At 41.6% G+C, this 18,962-nt stretch overlaps 1 protein-coding gene and 1 pseudogene across 3 annotated transcripts; one reads left to right on the forward strand and one right to left on the reverse strand.

Moving 5' to 3' along the window:
• Positions 1-3,331: 3,331 nt before the first annotated feature.
• Positions 3,332-5,549, forward strand: LOC120108521 (annotated as a pseudogene).
• Positions 5,550-5,947: 398 nt separating this feature from the next.
• LOC103704597 (putative bifunctional dihydrofolate reductase-thymidylate synthase) lies at positions 5,948-17,235 on the reverse strand. 3 transcript variants are annotated; one of them, XM_026803622.2, is made up of 13 exons: positions 17,015-17,233; positions 14,846-14,908; positions 14,101-14,639; positions 13,627-14,026; positions 13,441-13,485; positions 12,738-12,803; positions 10,864-10,925; positions 10,690-10,764; positions 10,442-10,607; positions 9,349-9,472; positions 7,058-7,164; positions 6,738-6,920; positions 5,948-6,332 (listed from the first exon to the last, which is right to left on the reverse strand). In XM_026803622.2, exons 2-12 carry the CDS (start codon positions 14,906-14,908, stop codon positions 6,810-6,812), a joined length of 1,758 nt encoding a protein of 585 aa, XP_026659423.2. In that variant the 5' UTR covers positions 17,015-17,233; the 3' UTR covers positions 5,948-6,332; positions 6,738-6,809. The 3 variants fall into 3 exon arrangements, with proteins under 3 accessions (XP_026659423.2, XP_026659426.2, XP_026659424.2); XM_026803625.2 differs by lacking the exon at positions 14,846-14,908 and having other exon boundaries at positions 17,015-17,231; XM_026803623.2 differs by lacking the exon at positions 5,948-6,332 and having other exon boundaries at positions 6,761-6,920; positions 7,044-7,164; positions 17,015-17,235.
• Between the last annotated feature and the right edge of the window lie 1,727 nt (positions 17,236-18,962).

Below are 18,962 nucleotides of genomic sequence, written 5' to 3' on the forward strand. Positions count from 1 at the left end.
AACCCTGGAAGAGCTCGGCTCACCCAAGCTCGAGATTTCGGGGCCGCTCGCTTCGGGGCCCCGGGTCGGCTCAGGCCCCGGGCACCGCAATCGGATCACGACCGGCCCCTCCCGCTGGGCGATGGGGGCAGGACAAGGAGGGGCCGCTGGGCCTGCATCACTGGCGGCCTGCGTCCGCCCCAGGTCAGCTGCGGAGGCCCCCGCCTCTGGGCCTCTCGTCCCGGCCGATGTGGAAGCACCGGCCGACCTCGCCTTCTTCCGAGGCTGGGGAACAGCCCCCCCCGGCCTCGGCCTCCCGCCTCTTCAGGCGGGAGAAGAGCGATACGTTGCTGGTCGGCATATGAGGAATATCTGAAGTCAAAAATTCTCCTAAGTGTCAGACCAATGTTAGTAAAAAGAAAGAACAGACAAACAAAGAAGGTAATGCAACTACTCTTACCCTCGGGGCGCGCCGAACTCAGACCCACGCTCGCCAGGGCGTCCTCCCGTAGGAGCTTGGTCAGGTCGTACCCCTTTCCGAGGGCCTGTAAGGAGTCCAGGACCCTCAACTCCCTCCCCGAGGGCTCGGAGAGCCTGTTGAGAGCCTTCAACCGAGGGTGCCCCCACCTCGAGTTGAACCCCCACGGCACCTCGGACGCAAAGAAGAAAAATTTCCCTTTCCACTCATGAATAGAGGAAGGGGCACCATGAAAGAGTGACATACCGCCCGAAAGGCGAAGTACAGCCACTCTGCGTCCGCCGGATTTTTCTTTAATAGAAAACACCGACGGAAGACGCTCACGGAGATCGGGATCCCATGCCCGAGACACAAGGACAGGAACCCGATTATAGTCCTCCACGAGTTCGGAGCAAGCTGTGCTGGGACGAGTTGGTACTCGACCAGCAAGTTGTTCACGAACTCGTGAACAGGGAACCGCAGGCCGGCTCAGAGCATCTCGCGATGAACCGCGATCCGACCTGGGGGCGGCCGCGTCACCCTATCTTCCGGCCCCGCAGTTTCGAGACGAAACCCGGGCTGGAAGAAGAACCGGGAGCGGATCAACTCCAACTCCTCTCCCGACAGACTCGACCCTACTTCCTCAGGACCAAGACCCATTTTACAGAAGAATGAAATGAAACTGAAAATAGAGGAGGGAAGAGGAAAAGGAACCCTAGCAAGTACGGGGTGGGAACCTACAGGACATCGCCGGAAATCGCTCCGGGCACCGTCGGCAAAATTTGGTTGAAAGGTGGAGCGAGGAAGAAGACGGCAAAAATACAAGGCAACCCAATAGAACTCTTAGGGCAGACTCGTGGGGTTTATATAGACCCCCTGACGGCCCAGATCGACAGAATTGGTTCCCATCCCCCGACCGGATTGCGCCGCGTGTCGACCTCAGAAGTCGAGGCACCACATTCACTCCGGATCAATAAATCGGGTACAAAATCGAAACGCTGTCCCATCGGATCTCGCGGCCTCATCATGGGTCTGCAGAATCGGATCACCTTGAAAGACGAGCGGACGTCACCCCCGCTCCCCTCATTTAATAAGACTCCGGACACGTGGAGCACCGATGTAGCCTCCACCTCGCCAGATCAATGATCCGCTAATGCGAGATCGGAAACGTCCGACCTCAGATCACGCCGCATGTTCATTTTGAAGCACGAAACCGCATACTCATTGATGAGGGGGGCCTCGACCACGAGATCGAGGCGCCGCCTCGTCGGGCCCGGGGACCCTCATCATGGGGTTCGCCGCACGAAGCGATCTCGGAGATCCAAAAGGCGCCACCCCCGTTACAGCTGTTTCGGAAAACGTAAGGATACAAGCCCCATCATAAGCTCGCCGAATAAAGCGACCTCGAAGCGCCAAAGGGCGCGGGTTCCGTCATAAAGGCTCCGAGAAGCGTAAGAGTGCGGACGTGATTCCCTCCAACTTTGATAATAATCTCTACTTCCCGCATCCGAGCCTGCAAGCCGCTCGAACTCGGAAGTCGGGGGATAGTGTTGGGGAATATGGTTTTTTCCCCCAGTGACACAATTACCCCTAAGGAGTCGCACAACCGCCGACCTTGGACAGCCGAAGTCGGCGTCCGACCTCGGAACATCCGACCTCAGAACCTCCGACCCGGAAAATTCCCGACACCCGAGGTCTATTCTTGTCAACCACCTACTACGGCCGTACCCCTCCGAGGTCCGGCCGAGGGCATGTCCTGCCACTGCCCCGGCATTTATTGCGCATGACCCCTGCAAACCCCCAGTTCACTCAACAATTAATGCGGATCTCCAGCTTATTCCATAATAATGCGGATCTCCGGCTTACTCCACCATTAATGCGCGTGGCTCCTGTTATCTACGGACCCGCAACTCCCCACGGCAAGTCAGCCCAGCAGAGTCCAATCAACGATGATAAGTCTCTGATCTCGGCCATACCTCCGACATCAATGCAATGATTCGCCCGATCGCGTGCTACCTCGGGTCGTACGACGACCTCACCTCCGACATCAATGCAATGATTCACCTGATCGTGCGCCAATCTGAGCAACATGCCGAGCCGTACAATGACCTCGCCCCATCACATCTCAGGTAAACCAACCTCCCTATAAAAGGGGGCCCTTGCTCCTCAGAGGGGGGTTGGAGATTCCGCACTCTAGAAGCACTGTTCTTCTTCTTCCCACACAGTTTGCCCCCTTCTGACTTGAGCGTCGGAGGGCCGACGCCGGAAGACCCGGCCACCGGCTTTTCTGCAGGCACCCGGACGGAGAACACCGCCCGCCGACGGATCACCGCTTCCCTGTGAGGACTTGCCGCTCCCTCTCTTCGACCGAAGATCGCCCCCGGGGTCCAATTTCCAGCACAATTTTAAAGACTTATCTGGTGTTATCTAAGTTACCTTTTTATTAACATGTAAGTAAATATGTGTTAATCCAAAATGCAATAGCAGCTTTAGTTATCTTGATGTTTGGGAGTTGCACTATTATCCCCCATGACAAAGGCTTGAGTCTTACTTATCACTTTAATCCAAAATATTTTTATATAAAAATTTTAAAATAAATAAAAAAATAGCAATCCAAACCCTGGGTCCCATCACCTCAACCAATCAAATAATATAATTATCACTGAAGACAATCAACCCCTTTCCCGGCCTTTTATTCAATTCGGGAAACAACTAACGGACGCAAACAAATACAGCAAAACGACAGGCAGGCGGCTCCTAACGGATGCTGGCGTCAAACTTAACGGTGTCTCCGCGGCCGTAACGGCAGCCCTCCTTCCTCCTCGTCTCCTCCACCCCTCCTACCCCCAAAATTCTCGAATCCGAATTCCAGCAGTACACTCGTCTCTTCCAAAATATCCACTCAGTTTTGTTTAATTCGTTCCCATGATGCTCCGGAGCCTCCTCCACCATTGATGGGAGCCCAACCTCCTCCGATCCCATGAGACCCAAGCGCTCCGACCGCGAGGACGAGGACCGGGCGCGCAAGAGGCAGCACCAGTCCGGCTCGCCCTCCGGCGAGGCGGCGGAGGAGAGGGGAGGCGGGGGAGGAGCGGAATCGAGGGGGCTCCGGATGCTGGAGCTGCTGCTCCAGTGCGCGGAGGCGGGTGGCGATGGACCACCTGGCGGAGGCCCGCGACCTCCTTCCGGAGATCTCGGAGCTGGCCTCTCCCTTCGGCTCCCCGCCGGAGCGCGTCGCCGCCTACTTCTCCGAGGCCCTCCACGTCCGGATCGTGAGCTCCCTCCTCGGCGCCTACTCCCCTCTCGCACTCAAATCCCTCACCCTCGCCCAGAACCGACGAATCGCCCAAGCCTTCCAGGTCTACAATTCCATCGCCCCCCTCGTCAAATTCTCCCACTTCACCGCCAACCAGGCCATCTTCGAGGCCCTCGACGGCGAGGATCGCGTCCACGTCGTCGACCTCGACATCATGCAGGGACTCCAGTGGCCGGGCCTCTTCCACCTCCTCGCCTCCCGCCCGGCCAAGATGCGCTCCATCCGCATCACCGGCCTCGGCTCGTCCCTCGAGCTGCTGGAGGCCACCGGCCGCCGGCTCTCAGACTTCGCCGCCGGCCTCGGGCTCCACTTCGAGTTCCGGCCCCTCGAGGCCAAGATCGGCCACGTTACCGACCCGGCGTCTTCGCCCCCCGCGACCCCCGGGAGGTCACCGTCGTCCACTGGATGCACCACTGCCTCTCCGACGTCACGGGCTCCGACCTCGGCACCGTCCGCCTCCTCAAGGCCCTCCGGCCGAAGCTCGTCACCGTCGTCGAGCAAGATCTGAGCCACGGTGGAGATTTCCTGGGGAGATTCGTGGAGGCGCTGCACTACTACTCGCGCTGTTCGACGCTCTCGGGGACGGGGCGGAGATGGAGAGCGTGGAGCGGCACGCGGTGGAGCGGCAGCTACTGGCGGTGGAGATCAAGAACATCGTGGCGGTCGGGGGCCCGAAGAGGACGGGGGAGGCGAAGGTCGAAAGGTGGGGGGGAGGAGCTCCGGCGGGCGGGGTTCCGGCGGGGTGTCGCTGGCCGGGAGCCCCGGGGCGCAGGCCAGCCTCCTGCTGGGGATGTTCCCCTGGAAGGGATACACGCTGGTGGAGGAGGGTGGCTCCTTGAAACTCGGGTGGAAGGATCTCTCCTTGCTCACCGCCTCGGCGTGGCGGCCCTCGGAGCCGCCGCCGCCGGCCAACGACGGCGGCATTCGCCACCACGTCGTTTCATGAGAAATTTTACCATTGTTTTTTGTTTTGCATTTTCATTATTTTTCTCAGTATCGTGTCAAATCTTCCTTCCATCTTGCATGTTGAGATGATGCCGGTTTTAGCTGCCTTTGGAGACTACTGGGAGACGTAGGGCGGTGAAAGAGGATATGTAGCTTTATTTGCTGCTCACCAGTGAGAAGACGTGTCAGAAAGACATTCTTGCATTGTTTTCTTGTTTTTTTTTACTTACCAAAAAAAAAAATTTGTATCTTTTGCGCGAAGAAGGCTTTATCTTCCCTTCTTCGCGCGAATCTACTGTTGGATCGTGTAATGCGCAATAGCAACTTTCAAATAAATAAAAGAATTTGGAATGCTTTGAGATTTGTGTGGGGCACGATCCAGTCTCCACCTTGCTAACAACCTGAGCTCTCTTTTGCGCTGATTATGGAATGGAATATACGGTGCTGTAAAGTTGACTGGTGAACTGAACCCGGTCTTGATGGCTTCGGGGATTTCTATTCCTCTAAAGCATGGGAATGGATGCATTACACAATCATTCGCACGAAAGCATGCATGGAATGACGTTATTTGATATAAAATATGAATCAATCCTAAATTTTTAAAAAATACTGAATCAATTATATCAAATATAATCTTATAATTTAGATGGCCTTAACTCTTTATGCGTGTATCATGATTCTTTTTTTATTTTTTTTAAGTTACAATACAAATAAACTTTGTTAAAAAAAGAAATTTCATCCTAATATAACTCTTGGTTCCTATATTAAGATGCATGAGAGGTGGCAAAAAAAAAATAAATGTGCCATACTATTTTCTACGGCGAGCGCATCAAAGAATTTTTATTCTAATACATGCCGTCAAATGTTATTCTTTAATTCTAGTAGCATTAGCTATTTTTTCTTGTAGAAGTTATTAATGATGCTCAAATCTTGTCCTAATATACTATTTTCTGTGTGTGGAAGCATGTGTCTATATATGCATGTATGTATATGGATGTATATGCATGGATGTGTATGTATGGATGTATGTATGTATGTGTGTGTATGTATGTATGGATGTATGTGTGTGTATGTATGTATGTATGGATATATGTGTATGTATGTATGTGTGCGTGTATGTATGTATGGGTGTATGTGTATGTATGTATGGATGTATGTGTGTGTGTATGTGTGTGTGTATATATATATATGCCCCTCAGTAACATATGAGTGACAGTTGGGCAACTCACCTAATTAATTCAATCTCAACAATATGGAAGCTCATTAGATTTTAAATAAGGCAAATATTAGACATACAATCACAAACATTTACCCTGTTCAACACAAAGTGCATGGAAGGCACTAGATAAGATCAGATGGGCACAGAGACACATTCTTGTTCCTTGGGACATCAGAACTCACAGACAGGCTCAAATTGAAAAAGAAAGCCAGAGTTCCACCCATAAAAATGTCAAAGTCACCTCTTAGTATCAACTTTCAGAAATCAAAACAAAGAGAATAATTTCAGTCACCTCTCAGTATCAACTTTCAGAAACTTATAAGCTGGTCACTTTCTAGAAATATATGTGCCGATGGAGCAAAGACCTCTTGATTGTTATTTTAAGGGCCTCTCGACAAATAGGCATGCAGCTATACCTGACACAAGTGGGGGAAAGCATGACATAAAAAATATTTTATTAAAAAATTATTTCTACCTCGTGTGAGCCATGGAAATTATAATATTCTCCTGAGAAATGATACTTCTTATCAACATAAGTCATTATTTTGATGCAACGATAAATTTTATTTAGGTAGAGCCTGCCCCAAGCCTTTGGTCAGTAGCCAAAGCTTGCGATATAAAAAGTGGATATGTTTTCTGGCTGTCAAGCCATTTTCTCAGTCAAAGCAAGTTCAAAAGAACCTTCTCCCAAGCTTGCCAGCTTGTATTGGACCCGCTATTATTAGATTGAGTTCGTCATATAAAGTTCATAACTGATTTTTGATTAACTGGCAGTATTAAGATAACTTGCTAAACAAATAAGGCTGTGAAAGAGTGGTTACCTCTATAAACTATGCTTCTGACCACAATATGCAGAACAGTAAGACAAGTTCTCTACTCCAAAGCTTAAGGCGTTATACTGCCATTTTCATTTCTATCTTGTAGTGAGGGTCATACCCAACAAGCTCGAAGTCGGATGCAACAAAGGAATCTATTTCCTTCTTCAAAGGGTTGATCTTCAGAATCTGTGTTCAATGAACAAAAATTTGAGTGGTAATATAAAATCCAATATCTGGAAGGCTACAATTAACTTCAGACCAACCAATTCTTCTTTTATTCTACTTAATTCTATTATTAGAAAATTTTACATAGCATTGCTCACTGGGAATGGTTTTGGTTGCTTTTGAAGCTGCTCTTCTAAAGGCCTCACATGAGTTCTATATACATGAGCATCTCCTATAACATGGATAAAATCTCCAGGCAAAAGATCTGCATACAGAAAAAAAAAACGATAAATCAAAATAATAACAAAAAGAACTGGTCCATCCAAGGAGACAAAAAAATGTATCTAGACAAAATAAAGGAAAAGGGTCATTAATATGTAGCAATCTCATCAGTACGATTTTATATGGAAATGGTTTCGAATAACTACAACAGATTACATCCATGGTTCTATATGCATTATGCATCCTGGTTGGACCCCATAACCTAATTTGCAGAGGCGGGGGAAAAGCAAGAACCAAGGAGATTTTCATCAGCACATATATAAATTGCCCCCCCAAAACCCCACCTGCCCACCAAATCCCAAAATAGAAATAATTAAAAAAATACTGATAGAAGTAGATGATAGCTTGAACAACTAAATATAAGGTGGAATATGCACTAAAGCAAGGAATAGAGTTCATACCAAAAAGTAGATAATAAACATGAAAGTAAACACCTTTAAGCATCCTTCAGACCTTCCAAAGACAACTCCATAATATCTCATTTCTATCTATGCTTAAACTGGCTTCTTTAGATAGGTATAATTAGGATCCTAAATACTAGAGGGAGCAAATTACTGCTGGAACATTAAGGCTTCCTGCAAGATCCAAGCCTTTGTTTGGCTAGTCATCTAGAATCCTAGGGTGTCAAATTTTAATGAAAATGCACGTTTTCGGTCAAAGATGAGAGCATGGATCACGTGCTTCTTTCCTTCACCTGGACATTGTGGCAAGCTTCAAGTTTTGGTAGAGTTATAATTTGGTGTCTCAAGACATACAAAGTTGGTTATTAGCTTGGAGAGCTCACAACTGCAGTGTGATAGAGCTACAAAAGAATGGAACTTGACATTCCATATAGTTCAGTAGGCATTTGGAAAGAGTCATAGAAGCATTCTCTAGAAAGCAAGACAGTAGTATCTTGATTATTTGTAGTCCACCATGTTCAACTTCTGATTTGCCAATGAACTCCAATTTGATTTTTCTTTGTTTTTTCATGCCAATATTCTCTTCCCCTGGGATTTCATAAATAATCATATTGCCAAGCAGAAAATCCAAACCTTGACAAGGCTATAATATAGAGACAGAAACTAGGAAAAGTATCAGAGTACAACAAATAATGTCAAGCTAATAATTGAAAGCCAGGATTTATCAAATGAGAAATGGATACCTAAATCATTCAGAAGACTTAAGCTAAAGACCAAAAACAAGAAAAAAGGAAAAGAGGAGAAGAGAAACAAAAAGAGAAGAATAAGAAAGGAGAGGGGGAAAAGGTGAAAAAGAAAAATAGAAAGAGGGTCAATTACCACTTCTGGCATCCCCTTTCTGTTTATTAACTGCCCCCCCTAATGAATTCTATTTTTTTATGTTGTGTCCATTAAATTGAACAAGGTGCATTATAACTGGATAAGATTCTAAGTTTGTTTTCCTTCCACCACTTCCTTTTTTTTGGGAGAGGGGGAGGGGGGGCTGGGGAAGGAGGCGGGTGTTGGATCTTCATCGACCTGGGGATGGTTCATTGCCTCCAGGGCATGGTTGTGTTTCTTATTGCTGAAAATTTCAGCAAAATGTTAATAAGATATTCCCAGATCTTTGTTTTCTGTAAGAGCTCCCATCAAGAGCATTACCACATGTTCTTTTTGTTACCTAAGATTCCAAACCATACAATACTTTTTGGGCCTTATTTTAAAGCATTGTTCCTCAAGTCACCAAAGTCAATAACATCCAGGACAACCTCTCAATTTCATCTATCCAACTATTATTCTTCAAGATAAGTATTACCCCTATTATTTTGTACAGTAAATCCAAGGCAAACAAAAATAATCATGACTATAATCTCTTGACCATCAATTTTGTCTAGGGCCTCAGTTCATTTTCATTTCCATCTATCAACAATGCATTATTTCCAAATAATAAACACCTCAGCACATTTAACTTCCAAAGATCCTCCCAAAATATCAAAAGCATCTATATACTCTTCTTAAAATGTTCACTGCACTCCAATAACTCTGTAGTTTCTAACATGTGGATCATCCATAATAATAGATAGCTAGCTTTAACAATCATATTCGGATGTATTGACTTGCTGGCATCAAAATATAATCATACCCAGGCAGCTCATGAATATTTAAAGTTACCAGTTTCTTAAGTATAAAACAATCCAACAAATTCTGTGAAAACAAAGATAACATACCGCAAACTTGAGCGATCATGCATGTCAAAAGTGAATACGACGCAACGTTAAATGGCACACCAAGACCCATGTCTGCAGACCGTTGGTACATTTGGCATGATAGCTCACCATTATCCACATAAAACTGGGGAGAAACAACAACTTTTATAGATAGAAACAGAAAGAGGAATCATGCACTGGAAAAGTATGATTGAAATCTAAATAAAAAATAATAAATAAAAATAAATTACATGTGTGACCGAAGTCATCCCACAGCAAGAAAATGTTTTCAAATATCATTTTCACATAGCTTCTAAAGTCCCTGAAATCATTCCACTCTCCCTCCAGACACACACACACAGAGAGAGAGAGAGAGAGGGAGGGAAGGAGAGGGAGAGGCTTCCAACCAGTGAATAACCTGAACAAGCAAATTATCAAGCATTCATGATAGATGAGACTCTTGATTTATGCTAAAGGTGAAAACCTTAATGTTCATAATGTGTTAAATGGGCATTTTACTGCAATTGGCAGCAGACAAGGATTCTCAGATGAGAGGACTGAAACAAAATATGGATGCCTTTGGGTAAATGGAACTCTGCCGCCTGTTTTGACTGCCATTTAACTGTAAATTCATGCCCAAGTTCCAATTATCAATTAGTCCATAATATACAATATCTATGCACCTTCTACATGGGCCAGGAATTAAAAATTAAATAGTTATAAAAACCAAGGTCCAGGAATAAAATTTTCTAGTCAACAAATGACGCATAGCAGTCAAAACAACTGGAGTTAATTTTCCCAATGCATTTGCTAGCATTCTACATGCTAAAAAGAGTAGTTACTAATTGTCTTCTAAGAACATTTCAATGTTAATCTTGCATTGCTTTACAGACAAGAAAAGGATGTGGCAGTAATGTCAAGGCTGGGAAAAGTATAAATATCAATAGCTCATTTCTGACACTGTTGCTCCCAATGGATTGTGCTTGTCCTTACTTTTTTTTAAAAAAAGTAACAAGCATACAAAACCTGAATATGATTACTGAATAACAAATTCAACAGCTAAAAAAACCTACAGTGGTGCAAATATATTTAAAATTTCTGCATAATCACTAACTTGTGCAAACATGTGGCAAGGAGGAAGGGCCATTTTCTTGAGATCCGAAGGATTCCAAGCTGAGAGAATGATGCGACGATCATCTGGATTGTTCTTTATTTTGTCAATTACATCCAATAGCTGATCAAATCCTTTTCCAGTGTAATCAGCATGCATGCCAGTGTACCTGCAAAATATGTGATTCTAGGTTAGAGGTTTACCAAGTCACAGCAGAGATAGTTGGACAGGTTTCCAAAATTATATCATACTCGGCACCAAAATGTCTCCATTGAAAGCCATATATTGGTCCTAAGTCGCCTTCTTCTCTACATGATAAGCCAACACTGGAAAAAGAAATTTAATGACACCAGATAGCAAGATTCGATGGTAATCAAAATGTCAAATTTACAGTAAAGAAGATAAATTGAAAGCAAGGTGCATGCCTATCAAGGTACTCTCTCGATGCATGGCCGTCCCAAATATGTACACCCTTTTCCTGTAAAATCTGTCCAATGAATAGAAATATTTGTCACAGAATTGCAGCCAGACAAAATAACTTAATGAATGGTTCAGAGCTCAAGATGTACATGGCCACTATGCAGTTCACAGTTAAAAGAGATTTGTCTGCTAGAATGGGTTAAAACAAAGACAAAACTAGCAAAATAAACTTCTATTCCAGAATGGGATACCAAATGATGTTCGTGTGCACCATATAATTCATCAAATAATTAGTCGAATCAGCAGCAACCTAAGCTGTGGATGGCCATATCCAGAACATAGGTCTTGAAAAAATCTAGTAAATGCTTGCACATAATTGTCGAATATATATTAAGATTAGCTGGCTAATAGCAAGACTTCCTATTCATTATCCAACTCAAATTAGAAAAAAACTAGAGTTACAATCCCCCAAAAGTAGCTAGCCCAACCTGTCAATCCTGGCCATCTTGAAAAGAGACAAGAACCTGGTTGGATTCAAGAGAACTACATCCAGACAAAACCAATACAGCTCATGTTCAGGTTGACACCTTAAGTGACAAGACCCAACCTGATCCCACAGTGCATCACATTAGGTTAATATCAACATACATATCAAACATAGCATACGTATAGGATTCAAAAGTTATCACAGACATACAACAAACCCTATAAACTTCAATCTCAAATTCTTAAATCAACCATCCACCACTTAGAAATCACTTCATGACTGAACTGTCTTCAACTGAACTTAAATCCTTTCCAAATTACTATGTTATTTCGACTTGTTAGCTAGTAAATTTCTTTGTTCCAGATCCCAACATCTCAATCCTATCTAATTTCATTTACAGTTGGATTGTTGGTTTCAGATCAACTTCAAATATTGGTGTTCCAGATTGCGATACGTCAGACTTGGCTGCCATCTAACCAACTGCAAGGTTGGGTTGAACTACCAACTGCAAGGTTGGGTCGAACTATGGTTCACACATCACCGAACTTGCCCCTTCATAGGCTTTTGAGCTCCAATGAGTCTGATAGGTGCAATGTAGTCATGAAGTGCTGATCATAAATAACCTAAAATCCATTTAAACTAGCAATTTAATAGCCATCGGTACAAGGTACCTGAATATGTATCCCAACACACAACATCATCAGAAACATTTACAGCAACATGTTGCAAATGCTGTGCAGATTGTATAACAGGCCTCGTTAACATAGAATAGGTTTCATCAGCATCTTGACACCAGAAAGCCACTAGGATAGCATAACCAGAAAAGATCATTTTGGTGCCATTTTCTTCCCATGTCATCCATCAGAAGATTTAAGATTGCATTAATGATATACATCGCCACACATTTTTGCATCATTTCAAGAATTCAAAACTACCTTTACTAAAGCTTCAACATCCATCGGGATTTCACCAAAACTAGTCAAGCGATGCATGGCTGATTTCTATGCATTACAATAGCAATTTTTTTCCTTTCTAGGGGAGTTATTGCAAATAACCCGATTTATCCACCATAAATCGTACATTACATATCATTTCTTCCTTAACCAATAAAAACATGAAACTAAACTGGCAAATAGGAACCAGCATTTGAAACAAGTCTTACTCAATACAACCTAAGCAATTCGATAAATAGAAATGATGCATGAGCTAATCTAGATTATAGCAACATTTGAATATAAAAGAATATAGGAGCATTGAATTCGATAACTAGATTCATAAGCTAATCTATCACAGAAACATTTCAATATAAAGGACAGGAAAATTGATGATGGTGGTGGTGGTGGAGATGTACATCACAACTGATATACAAATTACCCTTAATATGTTACCCACCTTTGCATTTGTCGAACCACTGATGAACCACAAGAGTTCTTCAACAACACCTCGCCAAAATACTTTCTGCAAAAGCAACCATATACTGATATTCTGTGGTACTATAAAATGCAAGAAAATGTACATCCATGTCATGTTGACCCTTAGAAGGCAGCGGGTAACCTCTTCATAATTTGTACGGTGAAATTACTAATCACAAGATCATAAGTAAATTATAGCATCCAGAAAGTAAAATCATGATTAGACAACAACTAAAGTTGAATCAAGCTTTTGTTTGCAAGCAGGTGCATATGGTGGGGGTTGTGGGGGCCACTGTGAGCAGACAAAATAATTTTATATAGAAACACCTAATTTTCTATAAAAAGATAAAGCAAAACTCTTTTCAAAGTTCTGCAAAATTACAAAAGCAAGACACACCCTGCATTTATGGCACATTTACAAATAATTCACCAACTAATATAAATAACCAGGAAGCATCTGAGCATGTTCAAAATATTTTTATTAATGCGTTTCTAATACCCCATATTGACTCTCCACTCAACTGACATCCTCAAGTTTTTTTTAAAAAAATTCCAAAATAATATTTCTAGCAATTGCTACCTGTGTACTTGCTGAACTAATTCCAGATCTCAGTTTTGTGATCATAAACTCTAGCATACTGCAGACACAAACATCAAGATTCAAACAAGATAACAGGCAGTACCTTGGTTGTAAGCAGCGGAAAAGATCTTCGCAGATTAAACCGCATCTGTAGTGCAGGAAGAAAAAATTTTAAGATGCTTGTGTTTTTTTATTGAAACAAATTTACTGGCAAGAAAAGTGTTTTTTTATTGAAACAAATTTACTGGCAAGAAAAGTAGACAAGCATTTACCAGAAAAACAGGCATACCTGACAACCAAATTTTGATAGTGTTCCAGTCCCTGTCCGGTCATTCTTTTGGGCACCATTTGCTATGACATCTTGGACAAGTCTAAGATACACATATTCCTCATGTCTTTCATGTATCATTTTAGGAAGAAATGAGAACCTTTCAACCTCAAACTTATTCAAATATAATTTACCATCAGTTTTTTCCCCATCATGCAGAGCATGAAGCTCAGTAGCCGAATGTCGCACACGAACATATGTCACAAGAGAATACCTGATATTGTTCTCTACCAATGGGAAGGATGAATGCCATGGTTGGAACACCGAAAAATCAATTGGAGAGATGAAAGTGTCACATTCAATTTTTGTTTCTATGTCTGTGAGATGAATGGCTTCGCATTCAGGTGCATTAAGAGATTCCCTGCAATTAATATTGTAAATATTTCTGAACAGCATAGATACAGTAAATACTTAAAGGGGTTAATTAAAACTCACCTTAATACCTGGCCACCACCTATAACAAACACTTTCTCAATTGACAAACAATAAGGGGTTGCTGCTAGCAGCTTTAAGGCAGAATTCATGCTTCCGCAGATAACAACATTCTCAGCTGTTGCAATATCAAAACTCCCAGAGCGAGTCAGCACAACATTCAAACGACCAGGCAGAGGCCTATTCTGAAGAGGAATGCTTTCCCATGTTTTCCTACCCATTATCACAGCATTTTTTTTTACAGGATCTGACACATTCATAGTAACCTCCTTAAAAAATTTAAGGTCAGATGGCAGCTTCCATGGCAACTTCCCATCCTTCCCAATACCCATATCTCGAGTGGCAGCAACAACAACCTGAAAAGTCCTTTTAGGATCATGTTGTGCATTACCATTTGAAATGTTTGCGGGAATGTCACCAGCCATAACTGGAACAGAATGGCAATAGCTGCACTTTATCCCTTTCTTAAAAATTCCAACTACTGAGCAATGCCTCTCAAGTCCAATGCGAGATAAGCAACTTTTGCTCGAAACTGGTACAATCTGAACATAGTAAGACAACTAAAAAAATTAGACATGATTAATGGAGGTTAAAGAATCAATGCTTTGATGCAACTAAGACACACGTCAACAAGACAAATAAGAAACACAGCAACACTGAAACTGGAACTTGAAACAGAAAAGAAAAACTGTAAGTACAATATGCAACATCATGATATGGCAAAAACTGCAACATGTATGTACTTAACATGTATGCTCGAGAAAACCTTGAAAGCTATGTTCCCAGAGCAGAAAATCCTGAATGTCATCATCTGGACCAAGAGCTAACCACAATTAACTAATCATGATTCACAGCAGATACTTCAGGAATTAGTAAAAGAAAATAAAATGAATACTGAAAAGAAGACCAAGTATGATGAGATACAGAAAAAGATGTAATTTGCTACAATTTTCTAAAATTTACTGACACTGCCAAAAATATAAAACATCTTTCCATGCTGATAAGATAAAATTATGAATAAGAAAAGAACAAATGTTTTGCATGGAAAAATGCAAAGTCCAAACTTAACCACACTATATTCCAACATTGATTACTATAATTTAATAGAATTACAAGCATGTTCACTATCACGAAACTAAACAAGAGAATTTCTAATAAGTACAACCCCAATCCCCTTCCACTGGTATCTATCTGAACAACGACAAACATCAAGACAGTGCTAGCAGGAAATTTAACTGATCAGTATCTTTGAAAAGCTTATTACTTTTGCATACTTGGAAGTGAGTCAAGTGGCACAATCTGGTGATGCTTTAATTTTCAAGACCTTGTGGTTTAAAACATTCTTGTTTCCCATTTATATTGGCAGCAAGATACTTACACTAACTGGTAAAATGACCTCTTGGTGGATTTGTTGCATAGCACGAATCTGCAATACCTTAGGTTTTTCGCCACCATACCGGACCAGTCCGGTTCAGTATACTATGATTTTTCATATAGATAAATATTGTAAATTACCACAGGAAAGCATGTGAAAATCGATAGAAGGAGGCTATGTTCTCTAAAATGCTTCTTAACCTGAACATTAACTTATCTTTTCATACCCTTAATCTAAACCATTGTCCTACACGATGTTTTAAATTTTCAACACAATAGAACAGTTCATTTCTACCCTAAATCCTGGAAATGAGATTCTAAAGCCTAGGAGTGAAGTCAAACCGTTTTGGTCAAATGTGTTATAGGTACAATGGAAATATTGTTGGATAGACCTTACTTTTCAATTGGCATGTGCTCTTAAACAGTAACTGAAAAACTTGCCCAACATCCTTAGAGGTAACAAAGGATACATATATGAATAAGCCGTGCTGGACTTAGAGAAGTTGTAGAAAACAACTTTGAAAGAAGAATGTATGCATGGAGACTAGAGAAACCACCATAGAAAAAGCCTTGAAAAGAATTGTACAGCTGTTCTCTCAAACAAAAATGTCATTTCTATCAACTCAAGATTCGTGCTCTCTATCCACTCGAGTATTTACATCTTTTCATTGTTCTCCACAATCCAATGCATCGAACATGCACATATTTCCTGCAAAGATCTCTATATGCATGTACCAAGCTGTATGTATAGCTGTTTAACTTAACAATAAACACTGTAAAATAATGCAAGTATCGATTGCTCTCCACGCCGTAAGTCAACGTTATTTGACAAGATCAAAACACATTTTATACCTTCATTTGAAAGTGTCTACGACCCCACCATTGCCTCATAACCATTAGATATATAATTGGCAAATGGCCAATATCTAAGCCACGAAGCATCTTGTGAACCCTAGAAAGCATCAATATTTTCCTTTCTTTCCGAAGAAAAACAGAACCCTAGAACACATTGTCCAGTGCCTGAATAACCCACATCAGGTGATTGCCAAAAGTTCCCTTCGACAACTTTTCCAAATAATCCACTTCATACCTCCATTGACTTTTACTCAGCAAAGAGAAAAAAACGAATAGAAAATGATCCGATGAGGCCATGAACACATTCCCAAGCACGAACAAGATTAACATTACCTAGCACAATCTATTTCCAAGAAACCTACCCCGCTAAAAATAAAAAACAAACCAAGAAATGGATAAGCATATAAAATAATAAAATCCAACATTCTTTCGCCTTCAAAACAAAGAATATAGGATTAAAAGAGACCGAGACAATCGCATAGGGTAAACAATCACGCATATAAATTAAATTAATGGTTATCAAAGTTAATAACTTTTCGATCTTGAAGCTCAGAAAGTACGAAAGGCAGCGGATTGAGGTCATTGGTGGGACTAGGGTTCACTCGATTCGAATAGGGGGAAATATAAGAGCAACCTAGCCGTAGAAATCGTTAGAAACCGAGGGAGGAAAAGGGGAGAGCTCGACTACCTTGGAGGACAAGCGCGAGAGAGGGGAGTTGATGGTGACTGGTGAGGAGGGGGCGCGGCGGCGGAGGGCGGGGACCGGTCGCTCTTCCGACGGAGGCGGGGATTGCGAGGCGGGGATTGCGAGATTGGGGGATTTTGGGCTGATGAGGTGGAGGCCACGTTTTTATATCGCCTCGCATTCGAGGGCCGGAGAGAACGAAGGGGAGGGCACGGGCGCTTGTTAATTGCGCCATCTTGAGGAGACGAGATACGGCGCTATGTTTGAAGAGTTTGGGTCCCCCCGGAGGGAACCCAAAATGACACCTATAATACAAATCATAAAATATATGGACGTCAACGTCCACAAGAGGAGAGAGTTTGTAGTAAAATATGTAGCAATCCCGCGATATAATAGGTGACCAGAAGGAGGTGCAAAGATGCATATATTATAGTATGTATGAATGGTTGTAATTTCTCGTATATGATTTAGATTTTTCTTTTTAATTTTTTTGAAGTACTTTTATTTTTATTTTCTAATTCGATGAATCCAATCCTTATTTTGAAAAGTTACACTTTCTTTTTCAAGGTAAGTAGTTATTTAAAAAATATTTTTTTGATAAAAATGTGAAACTGCAAGTGTGTATGGAGTGCATATGTATAATAACGAAGCTCGAGAAGTTAGCAGTTCAATGTGTGTATGTTTGTAGGGCTATACTAAAACATATATTTTGTTAAACATTTTTAACACAAACTCTCCAACATACACAAACATGCATGGAGGCACAAGGATTTCATTTGATGTCATCGTCAAATATTCAGTTTTACTTATATATTATTCGTTTTATTTTTATTATTCTGGGAACATAAATATATTTGATGGTCCCAAATGTTTCCCATTCAAATACCTTGTTGATGCACCTCACCTCTGTCAGCCCTACTTCATTCTGTGGCATTCCTATTTATCCCATGACTGATTCACATCACTCTTCACCCATGCATACTCCATTCTCCATTATCTTTTTCCAACTGAATGGCTTTGGCCATTTCTGTGCTTGCAGTACAAATTTTTTTTTCTATAATTGCAAGACATACAGAAAGAATTACAGAAATTCACATAAAAAGGATGCAATTTAAACTGTGATTATCAAAACTATATCAAAAAGCATAATAAATGTCTTCCTTCAGGGGATAGGAAGATATATATATATATATATATATATATATATATATATATATATATATATATATATATATAGTAGGAATCAAAATGAAATAACAATAGTTGTATCGTAGGTGTAGAATTTCTCAGAGGATAATGAGAGAATGGAAAGGAGGTTGCAAGGTGGGAACCTCGTCTTAGAATTTCTCAGATATGCTAAACACTAAATCAATTATTCATCAACTAAGTTCTACTGTGATCAAGAATCCAACAATAGTTTTAGGTAAGGCAAGGATTATTATATACTTGACTAACTATTATTAATTTGTATAATTTCTCTTTAAAACTCCAAGGTATATACTTATCTTATAATATTCCAAATACATGCTTCACTTTATCTAATTGGCTCTAGTTCTATCATACACATCTTCATTTATCTTCCTATTGTTTTATAGTATAGATCTAAGTAATTAAGAAATGATCATTTTTATGGTAGCTCTTAGTCATAATTTTCTATTGGTATCATATTTTTATTTATATTTTACCAAATATACATTTCATATACTTTATTTTTGTTCTATTAATTTTTAAACCCTTTTCCAACTAAAATTTTCTCTAAAAATTAATTTTAGTATTTAATCAACATTATATCATTCGTAAATAGCATACACCATGATACATATGTGAGAATCAGCTTATTGGGCCTATTTTGGACTGAAGTCGGTAGGCCCAACCGATTTTAGTTTAGGACTTCAAAAGAGAAAGAGCGAGAGAGAGATTGGATCGGATTAGAAGAACTACATTCTTCTAC

This window comes from Phoenix dactylifera, unplaced genomic scaffold, assembly GCF_009389715.1.
Source record: "Phoenix dactylifera cultivar Barhee BC4 unplaced genomic scaffold, palm_55x_up_171113_PBpolish2nd_filt_p 001377F, whole genome shotgun sequence".
NCBI lineage: Eukaryota > Viridiplantae > Streptophyta > Magnoliopsida > Arecales > Arecaceae > Phoenix > Phoenix dactylifera.

Coding starts and splice junctions, on each gene's coding strand:
- LOC103704597 (XM_026803622.2), bottom strand. CDS start 14,908: ATGATGACATTCAGGATTTTCTGCTCTGGGAACATAGCTTTCAAGGTT. Junction 10,926..12,737: donor GTGGTTCGACAAATGCAAAG/GTGGGTAACATA, acceptor TTCATTGGACAG/ATTTTACAGGAAAAGGGTGT. Junction 9,473..10,441: donor CTTGCCACATGTTTGCACAA/GTTAGTGATTAT, acceptor GTTTCTCCCCAG/TTTTATGTGGATAATGGTGA.